Here is an 18,942-nt window from a genome sequence, read left to right as displayed (position 1 = left end):
AACGGCTCGGAACAAGCACTTCGGAAACAGCGTGACTTTTCAAGTATTCGCGAAGTGCCATGTTTAGTGTCTTTCAAAGATGGTAAAAAGACGATGAAACCAGCAGCAAACCACAACATATGGGGCGGGCATACATAATTAAAGATGTCAGAGGTCGCTGACTGTCGAGGTTAGTACACCAGGATAGGACCCAAACTGTAGTACAATTAACAGTAGGTAACAATAATGGACAAAGCAAGAATGTGTCTGAACATACAGGTCACTGTATACTATTAGTCGATAATGAAAGAAATAGGCACGAGTCCATCGTCATTGGACACAGAGCAATGGCATAACATTGAATGGTCAGACGAATCACGATACTGCCTTCACCACATTGATAGCCGCGTCAGAATCCGTAGTCTTCCACGGGAACAGGTGCTCAAGACGTGCATAGTAAGATGACGACATGCCCACGGTGACTATTATGATTTGGAAAACTTTCACATAGTGATCCATGAACTCAGTAGTGCGTACGGAGGGTACTATGACGGCTCCTAGCCATCTGCAGGTCATTGCTGATCACGTACATCCATTCATATTGGTCATATTTCCAACTACAAAAGACATCTGTCAGCAGAACAACGCTTACTGTCACAAAGCCAACGTTGTGACGCAGTGCTTCGAGAAGCACTGATAATTTCAATTGCTGCAATGGCCCTTAAACTCATCCGATCTTAACTCAATTGAACACTCTTGGGATGTCACTGCACGTCATATCTGAGATCATCCTCTCTCCTTCGCGGAATTTACAGGAATTAAGTGAATTATGTATGCAGATGTGGTGCACCATGCCTTCAACCACCTACCAAGGTCTCGTTGTTTCCATGTCAAACTGCATTGTTTCTTTCCTGCAAGTCAGAGGTGGACATACCACATACTGTGTAAGTGATGATAATGTTCTGGATAGTGAGTCTACATTTGCTGTGCTACGACAACTAGTGTCCGTATATTAGTGACCATCACCTTGCTATAAGCATTTCATATTGAATTTAAGCTGGCGAATGATATATTTCTGTATTGTTTAAGTAGGAAGATAGATTCCATATTTTGTGCAACGATTGAGAAGAAACAAGTAATAAGGGTAGTAACCCGCTTATCCCACGCTTTCGGGTTTAGACTTCCACCATTTGTCCATCAAAAGTCTCACATAATAAATTACATGTCTCGATGAGCAGTTGTAAGAAAGAACGTTTAATAGTTAAGTACCTCTTTCCCCTATTCTCTCAAGATGGAACTTTATAAATTTGTACAAATGAATAGGACATTTGTCTTAGGTGTATTTACAACCGTACTTCCAAAGTTTCGTTTCTCTATGTCCAACAGTTCAAAAACCATTCCTTTTCGCTCTACATGTGCTATATTAAATTTGCCTTGATTCTCATCAGGGTGCAATTCTGAAGACTTATTCACATTGAGATGAATGTGATATTACCCTTCTGCTAGACAGATTTCAAATATTCCTGCAAGTGAATGAAATATTCGTATTTTGAGTAGAGAAAATCTCACTTACCAAATGTGCCCTTAACTGCGCTCAGAAGAAACATGTAATAACCTTCTCCAACTGTTTAGAGTAGATGTATGTTATTGTGTGCAAAAGATACCCAACACTAGTGAAGGAAAAAGGACACAAGTTTCCACAATCCTTTATGAGAATTAGAAAATTTATTTTAGCGTTTCCTTTAAAAACTAATCATTTGCAACTTCTTTTTTTACGAATGTTTATTGCATATGCTAAAACACACGTCGATTGCTCTAACATTTTTGAGAAAGTAGAAAAAAGCATTTTAGCAAATTATGGAAATATTGTGCGCTTTGCAAAATAAAAATCCTGTTAATATTATAATCAGTGTTCATTGAATTCAGTATTCAATGCAATCGCGATATGTTCCTACGAACATATCGCGCGACAAATGCAATTGTACGCAAAGCGTTGAAAATACAATGAGACTCATGCAATCAAATATGACACCTGGTAACGATCTTAAGAAATTAACCACCTTCAAAAAATTGTGGTTTTGAAGGTACATAAAATGGATGTCAAAAATGGTGAGCTAGTACCTTTCTAGTACTAGTGAAATAAAAGAAAATAGCGAGTGAAATCAAAACGAAGTAGTGATCACCAAAAGGCCTAACTGCAAGGGTGTACGGAAAAGTAAAACAGCAAATTAAGTGTCGAGTAAAACAGGTCATAAAAGTTGAACACACTATTGAAAATCATACAAGCGTGGAAGTACGACATTAATATTGCATATGTCGTTGTGACGCAAATAGGCGCCCATGAATTTCCGAACATACGAACCGATCCTCACACTCTCTTACGAAGCGTCTCATCTGAACACACGAGCACTGATTGAACAAGTGAGAATTGGAAGCGTTTATTGGGCAGATAAATTGGTGAATTTTCCTACACCAAGTCGACATGCGTGCGCATATTTGGTATCAATATCAAAATTACTGTTAACTCGTTATGCATGGCGAGTGCTGTACTGTTGGTAAGAATGGCTGTATGGTGTTGTGATTCCTCTGTTGGTATGGGTTGATAGAGCTGGCGTGTACGGATTGCTGTCTGGCATCTTCTGTTTATCGTTAGATACTAAAAGTCCACATGCATTTTAGGATGCAAGTTCTATTCATATGACACCACCTTCAATTTCAAGAACATAACTACTACTCCCCTAGTACAATTATTTAACATTATAAATAATAGGTTATCTAATCCTAGTCTAATTAATAATTTCAAAGTCCCAAATAAACAACCATAATATCAAATGACAATTAATAAAATAAAATCCTAAATAATAAACATAACTACAATTTAACCATTCCAACAACCTCCCTTTGACATTCAAGTCTTACCGCAGCAGCTGGCACGAATATATTCTCTAGGACGACAATAAGTGATGTCATTGAGGCAGGGTTGTACTTGGACCTTGGGAAACATTTCAACGAGATGTCTCACATAAATTAGTCTCCTACCTTCCTTAATCTTAATACAATATAATGCTGTGAACTGTGCATCCTGCAGGATCTCTGTGGCTACTTTTAGGCAGCTAGCTCGGAAAGTGTGAAATCTCCAAGGATACAGCACCTGAGCGAATTTATATCACAAGGTGTCGGGTTTCTCCCGTGTTCCAAAACTGGATCAACTAAGTATTAGGCAGACTGCCGCAATCCAATGAACACTTATACATAACAATTCAAAATGCTTCGCTTAACAAGAAAATCGTATGAAAAATATACTGTGATAAAATTAATGGGATATAAAAATATTCTGCTGAAACTTTCAGAAAAAATATTCAGGAAAGTATGTAAACATAGCATTACTACGAATTTCACAGGTTAGGTTTTGTTTCAAATATTTCTTTTATCTTTTTTGTAGGATCGGTTATTGTTGGATTTAAATTTACTTCTTGTAAACAATAATATCCTTTAATAATAATAATAATAATAATAATAATAATAATAATAATAATAATAATAATAATAATAATAATAATAATAATAATAATAATAATAATAATAATAATAATAATAATATTAATATTATACAGTACATGCGACGACCACTTTTCATCTAATAGAACATGAAAAAATCTGGAAATGCAGTCTCATATTATTATTATTGTAATTTTTTCATTGAACTGGTTTTCATTATTATCTATTTATTTATTAATACTGACCTGTTTCGGTTTATATAAGAGTACCATACCTAAGGATTATTTATTACTATTAGGATATATTTTGTTATATTTACTTCTCACAATTTTCCCTGTTCACTTGATCCTCAAAAATAATATTGTTGGAAATAGGTATGTTTACTGACTATTTGTCATTAAATTTAAGACGACAAATTTGGTAAGCCAGGCTGTCTCGCGTTGTGGCGTTACAACAGTATTACGATATTTTAAATTAAAACTCGCTTATTTTCCAACTAATTATTAAACAACCCAACTATGAGCTCATTAAGATTCCTTAAAATATAATGAGTTACAATCGAAAGGAAACTTTAAAAGCAGGTATAGAAATAATTGTATATATATATATAGGGTGTAACAAAAGGTACGGCAAAATTTCGGGGGTTGATTACTTATGGGTAAATAAGCAAATTTAGAAAAATGCCATTTCTAAGTAGAGTAAATGTACAGTTCGCTTTTGATATACGAAGTTTTTATGACATACTACGATCAATTTGTCACTATGTCCTTTTGTGTTATGATCAGCACATCGCTCGGATCATTATTCCTATGATTTTACACCGACTTCTATAATTATTCCTATGGTTTTAGACCGAACTTCAGCTCTCAATTAAAATACGTAACTGCCTCAAGATGTTACCGAAAATTCTGTCTCCTTAAAGATGTTAACCATTTGGGAGGATTTTATCATTATTGTTCTCAAAATATACAACTACCCTGTTTCACCTTTCTTCCTAGTTTTTATAATTTTTTACTATACTATTCTCTCTCTCTCTCTCTCTCTCTCTCTCTCTCTCTATATATATATATATATATATATATATATATATATATATATTTAGAATTCGCTACAGTTCTGCCGTGTCGTGACAAAACGCTGTAACTTTGGCGAAGAAGTTTTGCGAAAATGAGCCTTAAAGTTTTCATCCGAAAATGTGATCTGTATCGTGTAGAAATAGTGTATCTTGACTTTGGAAACACGTGGTTACATGTAATGTTACGTAAATGCATGTTGTGTGATTAAATTTGGTGAAAATTGATTGGTTGACCATTATTGCCTAGTTACACTGGTTCTACACGATACAGATCACATTTTCGGATGAAAACTTTAAGGCTCATTTTCGCAAAACTTCTTCGCCAAAGTTACAGCGTTTTGTCACGACACGACAGAGTTATAAAACAATTAACTAACCTGCTTTCTATATCAGCGCCTTGATCCAGTAGCGTACTTATTGCCCTCATATTTTTTTCCATAATTGCTTTAAATAGTGGAGGTGGCTCACTCATTGCCTCTATATTACTTTTCTTAGCTGCTCTAAATGGTGGAATAGGTGGAAGTCAATGGTTGGGTTAGCACCATGCTGCAAAAAACAACTTATTATCTTCACATTATACTGCAAAAGAATGCTATTAAATGTAAGTAAACTACCAAGAACAAAAATACTAAAAATGTAGTAAGATACGAGAACAAATACAATACAAAAATACTTCTGACAAACTATAGTAGTAAAACAATTACAAATCTTAATGAATCTTAAGATTAGCAGAAATACGAGTGAAAACACAAGGGATTAAAATGACTCACAGTTCGGTAACTAAATAGCGATGATGAAATAAAAGAAACATCTGGAAGTTCAACTGGCGTAGACTCGAACACAGGGATTTAAAAAAATAAAACGAAAAAAAAAACTGTCATATTGCTAATGATACAATTGGTTAAAGCATCAATTCGACAAGTGAGTGAATCGAGTCCCCGCCAATCCAGCAATCATATTCTATATTGTTGTTCCACCATTTTAAGACCAGTTATGGCTAATGAACTCTTATCTCTTCTAAAAAATCTTACGGATTTGTGCTTCACTAGCGTAAAAACTTTATTCAAATTATTTCGGCATCAGTGCTGTTTTAATTTATTCCTTCGAAACTGGCATCTTTTCCAATAAACTAAAAATTGCAAAAGTTATCTCTCTCCATGTGTAAATATACCTATCTATCTATCTATCTATCTATCTATATATATATATATATATATATAGGGTGAGTCAAAAGTCCTTGGACACCTGCATAAGTTTGAAAATCGACGGAAAAAGTAAAAAGTGATGATGGAAACAGAGGTTTGATGAAGGGCCGCAACTTTTGGAGTGTATGTCATTCATGGCTGCCATCTTGAAATCCGCCATTTTGGATTCAAGTCAATTTTTTTTTAAATAGGAAGGGGGGTGTATGACACATCAAATAACACTAGCTTGAGCTCAGGAATTTAGTGGTGTAATTTCTTTTTTTCTATCTTGTACAGTTTAGAAGTTATTAATGTTCAAAGGTGGGAAATTACCTTGATACTAACCCAGTTCTCTCTTTGTTCCAGGTGATCTAAAATGGGTCTGACACGTGAACAGAAGATCGAAATCATCCTTATATCAGGGGAACGCAGCTACCGAACAATAGCAGCTGACTACAACAGACGACACCCAGACAGAGAACCGGTATTGCACAGCACGGTGGCTCATGTAATCACCAAATTCCGGGAGACGGGCTCTGTTCAAGACAGGGCACGTAGTGGGTGACCAAAGACTGCTACCAATGAGGAAACTGCAACGGTGGTTGTTGCGTCGTTTGTGAAAAGTCCTAAACGAAGTACCCGTCGTGTGTCCCTAGCAAGTGCAATAAGCCAATCCTCCGTTGTCCGGATATTGCACGCCAATCAGTGGCATCCTTACAAGCTGCACATGCAACATAAACTGAACGAGGATGACCCTGATCGCCGGTTGGAGTTCCGCATGTGGGCTACTGAACAACACGAACTGGATCCTGCGTTTGCCAAGGGCATACTGTTCAGCGACGAGGCGTATTTCATTTTGAACGGGGAGGTTAATCGACATAATTGTCGGTACTGGTGTGGCGCAAATCCGAACTGGGTTGACCCGAGTCGAGAACATAGTCCAGCGAAGGTGATGGTGTGGTGTGGCATATGGGACACCCGCATCATTGGGCCATTTTTCATTTACAACACCTTAACTGCACCACAGTATCTGATACTGCTGCAGGACCTTGTGTTCCCTGCCATACTGAACGCTGACGGCATTTTCCCATCGTATATTCAGCACGATGGAGCCCCTCCACACTATGGACTTGGTGTCCGTGAATAGTCGGATGAACAACTGCCAGGGAAGTGGATTGGTCGCCATGGTCCCGTGGAGTGGCCGACCAGATCCCCTAACGTAACGCCCCTTGATTTTTATCTATGGGGACATCTTAAGCAGATAGTGTATGCTGAGACAATCCGTGATTTGAGACACCTGGAGGAACGCATCCAATAAGCCTGTGACCAAATTTCAGGAGACATTCTCCTCCGTGTACAGTCAGAGTGGTTGCGGCGACTACAGTTGTGCATTGCACGGGATGGACAACACGTAGAACATGTGTTGTAGCATTCAGTATCAAGGTAATTTCCCACCTTTGAACATTAATAACTTCAAAACTGTACAAGATAGAAAAAAAGAAATTACACCACTAAATTCCTGAGCTCAAGCTAGTGTTATTTGATGTGTCATACACCCCCCCTTCCCATTAAAAAAAATTGACTTGAATCCAAAATGGCGGATTTCAAGATGGCGGCCATGAATGACATACACTCCAAAAGTTGCGGCCCCTCATCAAACCTCTGTTTCCATCATCACTTTTTACTTTTTCCGTCGATTTTCAAACTTATGCAGGTGTCCAAGAACTTTTGACTCACCCTGGTGAGTATATATGAATCATCAGAGGAGAAAATAATAATAATTTTTATTTCAGTATAGGGATCAAAACGTACGAACTTTAAACTTTACAACGTGTGGCTAAACTTGAAAATTTAACAGTGGAGATGAATAAATGTGAAATGAACACAGTGGGCTTGAGTGAAGTGAGATGGTCAGAAAAAAGTGCGATAGTATCAGGAAATTACACAATATTCTATTTAGAAGGCGTTAAGGAACGAAGCAGTCAGAAGCGTAGCCAAAGTGGAATGCTGCACTGACCGCCTGGTGTTTATAAAACTAAGTGCACAACCAAAGTATTTATGACAACAACTGAGCATGATGACAAAGAAGTAGAAGTAATATACGATGAGATTAGTAATATATTGCATCAGAAGGGAAGAGGTAAAGTCAATATCGTATTAATGGGAGTTTTCTACAGCGTAGTAGGAGAAGCAGCTGCGAATAAGGTTGTGGGACCATTTGTAGTAGGTCGGCGCAAATGCTTATCCACTTCTGAAGGCAACATGATATGGTACTGACAAATACTTGATTTAAGAAAGTAAATACAAACTGTACATCTGTATACAGGGTTCCCACAAAGAAGTGAAGATCGATCTCCCTGACTTACATTCTCTGACACAAATTCTTGTTTTCCCTGATATAAATCCTTGAATATAAATGGGAAGATATGGGGTAAGTTCTATCATGCACTTTCTTAATGGCCTCCTCCATCCCCATACCCATCCAAGACACTCCTTTAATTACCATTTACATATTTTTTATGTTCAATATGAGTAACTGTTATTTACACAAAATTTATCACGTAAGAATATAATAATAAATGTATGATACAGTACACATACCTTACATTGCAAATTAGACTTTTTTGCTTAAAAAAAGAATAAAAAGCAATATAACATGCAGTCAAGAATATGTTGCCAACTATAACATGTCATTAAATAGCTAAGGTGGTGAATTTTCGAAAATAATAATTACAGATCTTTGACTTTTCTGTTATTAAATGAAATAATAAGTTTTCGACTCAATTGTGATAATAATATGCTAATTGGGATTTAAATTCATTTCAAGAAAATTTATGGCTCTCTTTGACCTCTGGAGGTACCTTTTGGAATGAAAATTTTGTTCACGTGCAGCGCTACCAGGGATCTTCAGATCACAAGCTGCTATCAAATAGGAAGAAAAACAGTTATCTTTTGTGCTAAAACCGAATCTTTTTAACCTATTTGGTTTACCAAATTAAATTAAGTGTTGGTAATGTATGTGATGAATGTGAATTTAAGAGTTTATTATTGTGAATGCTAAGGATTTTAAGTGGAATAATCACTGAAAGTAGTTTATTTATTGGATTTTCTCATTTAAAGTTAGTACGCCATTTAACATGGTGCTTGTATTTGCTCTGTTATCGCTGGGCGATATTGAATTATGACTTTTATAGTTGAGCTCTAAGTGTAATTTTTGGTCTAGATCCAATTCATTTACGTTATTGTTTGTATCATCATCATTTTGAATTTAATTAAATTGTTCAAGTTCAGTTATATAAAGTTAATAATATTCGATTTAACTCTATTATTAGACTATTGTAGACCATAGATTACCTGGCGTGCTATAGGGCATTTTTCTGGTCGCTATTGGATTTATAAAGTTCCCACTTTTGTTCAGTTAACTGAACTATACCAACCTAAGTTAGCTATTTTCTTATTAGTGGGGAAATTATATTCTCCTTCCTTCCAGCGTACACCTTTAATTTTTGTCTTTGCGCAGGCAAGGTGTGCGTGTAACGTGCTAGTATCCTTTTAATAATAATTATATATACATATATATATATATATAACTGGATATACGTTACACAACTCCCCCTGAGACCTATTACTATCAGTCCTAAAATGAAATGAAATGAAATCTTTAAGTTTTACATACCACAGCTATGCCGTCTAGGCTAAAGGAGATAGTGATGATGAGAAATGAATGAAATGGTGGAATTAAGAAAGTGGGAGGAAACGAGAGAACCCCGAGAAAACCCACGCACACGGTGTTTGTTCACCACAAAGTTCACCTGGCGAGAGCTAAGATCGAACCAAGGACCCCATGAACCACAGGTGAACGCTCTATCTCTAAGCCACCGTGACTGTCAGTCCTAATATTGCCAATTCTGAGACATATTAATCCTTACATTTACATTTTTTAAACAGAATTTTGTTTTGCTTTCAGTTCTTGAATTTGTTCAACGAGAGCCTCTGGTTCTTGTTTGTAACATAGTTTCATTTGGTTCTTCTTTGCTTCCAATTTCTTAACTTTTCTTTTTTCATCTTTGATTTCATCCCACGGCAATGTCTCAGTGAACGGCGGGTTCTTAGTCAATAGGACACTTATTGTAGAAAATCAAATCGAAGATTCTCTGGTAGCACAGAGGGGGATGCATGATGTAATTATGTACTATAGAGGCATAGAATCTGTTCCTGTTGATCGAAGAATGCTTCTCTCAGTTCGTTCAGCTCGGAGAGCTATGATGAATACCTTAAACGGAAACGAATCTAAAGTGCAGAGGAAAGTAAAATCAAACATTTTCACAACATTCCACAAATCAGAATATTCTGGTCTCTTGGACGTTACTTTTGCAAAGAAGCCATCTAATCTGATGTTGCCCATCTTCTCTTCGTATTCTCTGATGTCATGAGACTCCTGAATTTTAGTACAGAAAGACATACATTGACACTTTGTTATCTCAGCTACAGAATTAGATATTCTGTTATGCTCATGCAGAGTTTGTAGGATACGTTTTATCTTAATCTGAGCAAGTTGTGGATTGTTCTTCTGTAGCATGGGGTCCAAAGCTGACAGAGCACGTACCAGCTTGTACTTCAGAGGGCTCCTTTCCACAATCTTCTTGATTGTGCCCAGCAAAAAGTTTCGACAGTCAAGCCTCTGAAAGCTAGTTTATCTTTATCTGATGCTTTCAGTTCTTTCAGTAGTTTTTCTGTTTTGGAACCGACGTCCACGAAGATACAAGTCATACTTCGATTTCTGCTTTTACATGATCAATTATCCCCCTCTCAGTCTCACACACAAATACACAGTATCTCATTCCCTCAGCACGAAATAGCAACACTGCATCATGGGAATGATGTAACATTGTGGTCTTCTTCACATGTTAATCTATACAACTTAGAGAGAGTAAACTATGTTAGATTTAAAAAAAGAATGTTACGCTAGCACATTTACGTTCCCTGGCTTTCCATAATATTTTACGCAAAATGCATGATTTTCCTGATTTTCCCTGACATTCCCTGATTTTCCAGAATGTGGGAACCCTGGTATAAGTCCATAAGCTGAGAAACGCTACCAAATCGATTACATTCTTGTCAAGCAACGTTTCAGGAATAATGTACGAGACATTAAGACACTACTGGGAGCGGACACTGCTTTGGATCACATCTCCTAGTGACGAAAGTACAAAACTGGTTACAGTCGATTAAGAAAAATGGGAGGAGAAATCGAAAATGGAACTTAGAGCGACTAAGAAATATCGACAGTGATGTGAAAGACGAGATTGAAGAAAAAAATCTGTGCAATGAGCAATATGGACGACAATGTAGAAAATAGTTGGGGAAAAGTTATACAGATTCTAGTAGACACACTCCACAATAACAATGGCAGGATGGAAAAAGGTATTGATAACGTGCGCATCGAAAACAACTTAGAAATAAATGTAGAGAAAGCTAAGATGACACATTTTCATCTGTCACATAGATTGGTGTAAGCACCACCCATAAAAGAACGATTCTTTAAGCTTAAATTTTTAATGTTCAGCAAAATTTAAGGTACATTTCTCTAAAGAAATAACATATTTTAAATTTGAATAATACACCATGCACCTTAAATTTTAATTTATATAGGCTAAAAAGCATTGCCCTTCGACGTACTTTGCTTTTATTGTACTATGGCAAGATATATTTACTTTTCAGTTTTGTGATTATATTTCAAGGAGTGTCGTTATCTTACCTTATCTATCTCCTGAATATTATACCTATATATAGGTTGGATAAAAAGTAGTGGTAACACTGCTATCAAGCCAGATGGCTGCGTTTCAGCATTACAAGAGTTCCGTAGCTAATAAGGAAATGCGATGAAGTGTGGCGAGTAGTAACGTCTGTGTGTTATTTGGTCAAAAGTAGCAGTGCTATAAAGTAATAAAGTAGAGAAGGAAAGGGAAAGCGTCATAACAATATGTTTCAGGAAGAACAACAACGTGTGTGGATCAAGATTGAAATGGCACATAGGCGTAATGAACAAAAATGTTTTTAGAGACAACCTTTTCGTCAAAATGATGGAAGCACTTTGTGGAAAGCTTTAAGACATAAGAGAAGACACCATACGCGCTATATAGCAATCCCTGTGAGACATTGAAAAAGATGACGCACTGACGGTGTATGACGCCTGCCACACGTGCGGTAGAAGGTGATACAAGTGAGAGACAACTATGTTGAACAGGTGTTATTCTGTGCATAAAGTCAGGTACAAATTATAATAATTTTGCGATTACTTTTTATCCAGTCCTTGTATATGTGCGGTACATAAGCTATCAGAGTTATTTTTAAATTGAAATCAAGATCATCTTGTAGAGAAATATTAAAAATTGATAAAATACCGTACTAACGTTTTCACTTCTGTGGAAATCACATTTTAAGAACATCGAGAAAACACACAAACACACACACACAAGTTTTTTTTTTTAATTATTATTATTATAGTATTCCTGAATATCTAGAAAGGAAGTCATAAACAGTTTTTCATATTTTTTGGATAAAAATTACTTTCTTTCCTACTGTGTTTTTACTTTTTATGCTTTGTAATTTGTTATACAAATATTTCCGACGTGTCCTATGTCATGGTTTTCTGTAACTATTATGTACGAAAACGACGATAACATACTAAACAATTGCTCTGTACCTAATTACTGGTATTTACTGCACATTTCATCATTTAAATAATTGTGAAACAATATGATTTCAGAGGTTCAAGTACAGTACTTTGTGTCAGTAATACTACACTATATTGTCAAAGGTAAAGTTTTGCATGTAGCTTAACATCCTTTAATAGAAAGTACTCAACACACATCGTTGGAAAATATTACATATAATACATACATTTAATAATATTTAACATTACTAAACGGTGAGTTCGAAAAATTAGCTTGATGCTAAATATTCCTCAATCCTAGTACTTTAACCCTGGCTGTGCTAGTATTATAGCTTACACCAATGACTTGCTGTCTGAGACGCTGCGATTAAAGGAAGTTACAAACTCTTACACGCTCCACTGACATCTACTTACAAGAGTTCATTGCGAATGAATTATTTCTGTCTATTGCCTTCCATATTTTAGTATTTGACTGTTTGTTGCGGTTTACAGTATTTAGCCGTAATTCAAGTTAGCCAGTGATCGAGTCATTCTTGTTAGACTATATACTATGCGTTATCATTATTATTAAAATGTCCAGCGATGGTAATAATACCAATACTTGCTCGACAGAATCGTAATTTTATTGTGGAAAATTTACAGAAATTCAAAGTGACTTTTAATGATAAAAAAAATCGGAATTTTTGATCAAAAAGTAGGAGTAAGATAACTAGTATATATACTTTCTACACATGCTCACATATCCGGATTTATTTTTTAATAAACGTAATGATTCCATAACTTGGTTAATGTTTACTAATTGTTATGTTTGTTCAGAGTTTATCAATTTTGGTTACTTTTCTTTCTGAAGACACATAACGAACATCCCACATTTCAGGATTTGTTTATTTTGCAAATAATTTTCCACTCAACTCAGTGAAGTAATGGCTGTCGAAGACAATGCTTCACGTAGTTATAATAACTGAATCTGTTTTCAGATAAAAATTGTCAATGGTAGTTTTAAAAAGGATGCTCTATGGCCTTCTGATAAAGCCTTCTTATTCCATGCAAGAAAAGATTAAGTCTCAGTTTTAACTTTTTCTAGAACTTCCTTGTTTTTTATGCTACTTCCAGTTTAATATTATATAACTCTTATATGAACTTGGAAATGTTGTCTGGATGAGTTTTTCAACGAAGTTTGAACTTAGCTCACTGACATTTACAAAGCGACCTAACAAAAAATAAATAAATAAATAAATAAAAATAAATTTGATCCAATGTTACCGCAGCTTAAATCATCGGTTGACATGGATCAACATGGTGTTTTAGTCTCCATTATATAGCAACATATCACACCTGGCATACTAACGACCAGACAGTCATAACTGAAGTTGTTGCAAGCAGACAACTAAGTGTACACAAATTAGTGGCTCCTCTATCTCAAACAGTTTTAATAACCTACCAAACAGTAGTGACATATATGCTAGAAAATACAATTGGCTACGGGCTCTCAAAGGAGAATCTCCCACAGACTGCACTGTCCATTTACCTCGAACCATTCAGTTCTGACTTTTGGTCTCGTTTGAGAAGCTCTGAGATTTATTATTATTATATTATTGCTCGCTACTGAGCTATAACTCTTTCAGCAGCTGGGAGCAAAGAAAATAAGTGTTCCAACAAAAATGGAGAATAAACTTGATATTATTTTTTAAAAATAAAAAGTACAACTTATTTTTAAAAGCATGAGTTTTTCTACTAGAAGATAGGAGAAGTAGGAAAACTAGGATCTTTGTAATTGTATATACAAATATGGAAACACGTTAGGTTGGAATCGCACTGGTTAGGCGGCGAAAGTTGCGCCGGGCTGTTGGTGGTAGTGTGTCAGACAAACTCCGTACTACGTAATGGACAATGAGCAGTGAATTCAGCAGACAGTGATAGTGTAAAATGGGCGATCTCTCCTATTTCCAAAAAGAGCAAATTGCTGGTGTTCGGTTATGCAGTGTGAAGATTACGAAAGTGTTGGGTGTGACGCGATACACAGTGCCCAAGGTGATGACGGCCTACAGACTTACAGCAAAACTACGTCGGCGAAGAACTGTGATCGGAAGAAAACCCTCAGTATTAATAAGAATAGGTTTCATTTCCGTCCTTACCAGTCTACACCAACTAAAGGTTTCGATGTTAATCGCCATAGAGCAAAAATGGTAAAAGATACCTAGAAACGTTTTTGAAAATATGACTCAGTGTCTCAAGATTAGATGCTTTCTTTGCCTTTATCACCTCATTGAAACTGGAAGTGGTTAAAATTCACTGCAACTTCCGGTTGAAACTTTCTAATACTACAGGGAGCAGTAAATACCCAACGACATTTTTAACCCTATAATAGGAAATTGTATTCCCTTTCGTATAATGACTGCATCAATGTCCTATTCCTTGAAAGATAAAGGATATACCGACTTTGGTAAATTATTATATATAAGTTTTCAAAAACTACTACCATTACTTTGAGAGATATTTAATGGATTAGTAATCTACTCATGACAGTCTACATCACACAGAGTGGATGAAACATAACCAGGTATTAAAAATGTTTTATAAATTCTGAATATGGATTCTTATTTATTAGAAAAAAGCATGTACAAGTCCTTCGTTACACAAGAAAACAAAAGAATATATTAAATCTCAACATAGGCACATGTGTTAACCAGCTTCCTCAAATAGCCAGGAATACAACTGATACTTTTCTGAAGAATGTCAATTGGGATATTGTCAATAATCTTTTGAATATGTGTCTCCAATTTCTCCACTATGCGAAGTTTGGACTTGCACATCTTCCTTAGAATAATCTCACAAAAATATATTACAGGGAATAAAATCTGGACTTCTTGCTAACCATTTGTGAGGCCCACGCTGCCCAAGTCAACGTCCAGGAAAATCACTTATAAACAGAGAAACGGTCCGCCATTATTATTATTTTTTTTTACACGTGCTGCTTCTAGCGGTCAACGATTCAATTAAGTGACGCAAACAATGTGAAATCGTAATAAATACTTTACATTATGACACTGTTTTCAACATTAAAACCTCGTTGCTTTTCACCCACCCGGTACTTTCGCCTCAACCACAGGGTTTCACTGCTTGATTTCAATAAATCATTACGTTCGCTCACAAAACCTTCGAACCCCTCCCGCTGGTACAGTAGCTAGCGCGTGTGCTTTTGATACACATAGTCTCGGGTTCGATATGAAAAATCTCGGTAGTACAAGTTAAGCTGTAAGTTTCTAAATTAAAAATAATACAATTAGCCTATTAACAGGGAAAAGTTCTGTTTAATAAAACTCTGTAATCTTCTACACCCAAGGTAGTTTTTATTTCATTTCAACTATACTTAAGGTAGGCTTTATTAAAATTGATCACTACTTTAGCAAATACTGCTTAAATAACGGTAAGTTATAAAAGACTGGCATATATTTAATTAACGTCAAGACCTTAATGGTAAGATAATTAACTAATGTAAACATTTCCAGAATGTAACAATACTAGATATTCGTAATATTCCTAGAAGTTAACATACTGAACATAGGTTACATTTGAATGGTTCTGCTAAAGAGTATTTATATAGTACGTTAAAGGAAATGATAATTGTAAGTGTTGCTGATAGTGTATATTCCAATACAACTGCTCTTTCACACGATATGGATGATCTAACCAATGCGCTAAATAATGTAGTACACATAGGTACCGATGAAAATGTAAACTGTTTTGGTGAAAGATTAAACTATATGGATAGGATTTGTTTAGTACAGAAAACAAATCCTAGCTTAAATCATAAAGCTGAACATTCTGATAGTGACGTTTTAGTGCAAGGTCAAATTAGCAGTAATGTTAGTATTATGTATTACCCAGTAATTGAACTTACTCAAACAACGAAAGTCGATACACGTAAGAAAAGTACTATAAGTAATACTGAAATACAGTGTTTAATACGACAATCAAACAGAGTTAGACATCCTCCTTGCAAACTAAGCAATGGTGATATTTTGTGTGTAGCACTGCACAAGTAGCTGGTAAATATCTGAAATTTAACAAATTAAAACTTAACTTGAACACTAATAACTGACAAAAGACGAAAGAAATACAATAATACTCTGTTAATAATAATAATACAGTCACACTCTTCGATCAAAATACACAGGTTTTAATACAGATAAGCAAATAAACAAGATGAGTTAAATATATTGCAATTCCAAACTTTACATGTGTAGCAAGATATTGTAGAACAAAACTGTCAAGGGGTAAATCATGTATTTTTGTTAAAAATGAAATGAAAGTGAAAAAAAGTGAATTAGGTCTGAAAAACTTATTCACGAAAAAGAGTTCGAATGTAGTACAATAGAGGTACCTTTGCAAAAAAAAAAAAAAAAAAAAATATTTGTGTATATAGGACGTCCGACAGTAATAATAAAACATTTATCAATAATATAGATAAAATATGATAAAATACTGGCATATTTTCATGGTAAGAAATACATGCCAATTATTGTATGATTTGAATGTAAATTTTCTAAGTGAAGAACTCAGTGAGGGTCTTGAGTCGTTACTTCAAACATACAATTTAAGTCTCACAATTAAATTACCTACACGAATAACAAAAATAAATACATAAATAAATAAGTAAAAAAAAAAAAAAAAATCAGAATCCAACATTGACCAGATTTTGGTAAATCCATTAGTCATGAATTATGATTCAGAAGTTATAAACATAGGCTTTTCAGATCATGAACCACAAGCTGTAAAAGTAAACATGTTAAAGCAAACATCTGCAACTACAGTGAAAACAAATGAAACGCCTATAATAACAAGTGTTTTAGTTCAAATTATATTAGTTACTTGACTTACTTGCTTAGCTTGGAGACGTAAAGTAATATTTATGAGCTAGCCGAAGTGAACGACGTATATGAGGAAATATACGATACTATAAAGCATAGTTTTGTAACAGCACTTCCAATAAATAAATAAATAAATAAATAAATAAATAAATAATAATAATAATAATAAAACATTTTTATCAAAATAAACAAGAAAAAGTAAAATGGATTACACCTGAAATCTTACAAGCAAACATATTAAATATAACACTAAATAAAATTAAGAAGCACTACCCTACTAGCATGAATGAGTTCAATTACAGACGATACAAAACTGGTTATAAAAATGCTGAAGATAGTGAAACAAAATTAAAACAGTACCAAAATTCTTCAGTCACACAAAACAAAGGCGATGTGGAAAATTATTAAAGAAGAGCTCAACATGAAAACTCATAGTACCCTTATAAGTATTTACTTATAATTTATGAGGGCGTAAATATGACTAATCCGAAGGGCATAGCAACATCATTTAATAAATATTTCACAAATGTAGGACAAACCCTTATTTAAAACAAAGGAACCAGTAAAACTAACTTACTAGAACTAAAAATTTAAAAATGTGATATTTTTAAAACCCATCGCAGAGAGTGAAATAATCATTATAACAAATGAAATATTCGTATTTGGCTGGGATTGATGAAATATCTAATAATTTGATAAAAAGTTACAAATATTTAGACCATTATATTATCTCTCAAATATTTCACTCGCTACAGGAACTTTTCCTGATAAACTAAAGATTGCTAAAATTAAACCATTACACAAAAAAGATAAACACAATGAAATAGAAAACTATACACCGATATCCCTGCTACTCACAATAGGCAAAATTCTGGAAATATTATGTTCAATCGGGTAATGGATTTCATTTATACATATTCTATTTTATCCAACACACAGCATGGTTTCTTCAAAGGTAAATCCACTGAGACAACCATTTTTCATTTTTTTGAAACCTGTAGAAAGTTGCTGGATAGGAAAGAATTATGTATGGGAATATTTTTGGATCTAACAAAGCCTTTAAATTATTACAGAAAATTACAGTAAATCATAATATATTGCTAGAAAAACTTCGTTGCTATGGAAATAGAGGCCTAGCAAATAAATGGTTTGAATCATACCTTAAAGATAGGAGGCAAGTAACTGAAATCACAGGAATAATTAATAACAAAAATCAAAAATGTGTATCAGGTGAAGAAATTATTAATCGTGGAGTACCACAGGGATCAATTCTAGGATCACTTCTCTTTCTTCTTTATATAAATCATCTTTCTGTTATATAAAATATTATATAAAAGTTTAAATATTATATAAAAATATTTCAGATATATAAAAATATTAACAGTTCATGCGTTACTTTATATGCAAATAACAAATATAATAGTTAGTGAGAAAGAATTGGCTTCAAATTGCCAAACGGCAATAAACCAACTTTCAAGTTGGATGAATAAAAATGACCTAATTATTAATGCAAATAAAACATGTACCTTAAATTTTCACAATGGGGTCAATGTGCTACTCGACCGTCTCCAAAAAATATAATTTTTTCATGAATGTTTATCCTATATCAGGGTACTTCAAAACCACAATTAATTATTTTTTGCAACATCCCATGGCGAT

General features: G+C 34.6%; 1 protein-coding gene across 3 annotated transcripts in view; it reads right to left on the bottom strand.

Moving 5' to 3' along the window:
• The window catches only part of LOC145678514 (uncharacterized), a 127,361-nt gene that overhangs the window by 85,590 nt on the left and 22,829 nt on the right, over positions 1-18,942 (bottom strand). For 2 of the 3 annotated variants that reach the window (XM_081748752.1, XM_081748754.1), the window contains exon 2: positions 4,930-5,098. In XM_081748752.1, coding sequence (XP_081604878.1) covers positions 4,930-5,024 — 95 coding nt within the window. In that variant the 5' untranslated portion in view covers positions 5,025-5,098. Of the gene's footprint in view, positions 1-4,929; positions 5,099-16,313; positions 16,449-18,942 lie in introns of those variants that run through there. The other variant, XM_081748753.1, reaches the window with a different exon arrangement.

The sequence above is a fragment of the Thermobia domestica genome, chromosome 2 (genome assembly GCF_964235325.1).
Source record: "Thermobia domestica chromosome 2, izTheDome1.hap1.1, whole genome shotgun sequence".
NCBI lineage: Eukaryota > Metazoa > Arthropoda > Insecta > Zygentoma > Lepismatidae > Thermobia > Thermobia domestica.
This window is presented reverse-complemented; position numbering and strand designations above follow the sequence as displayed.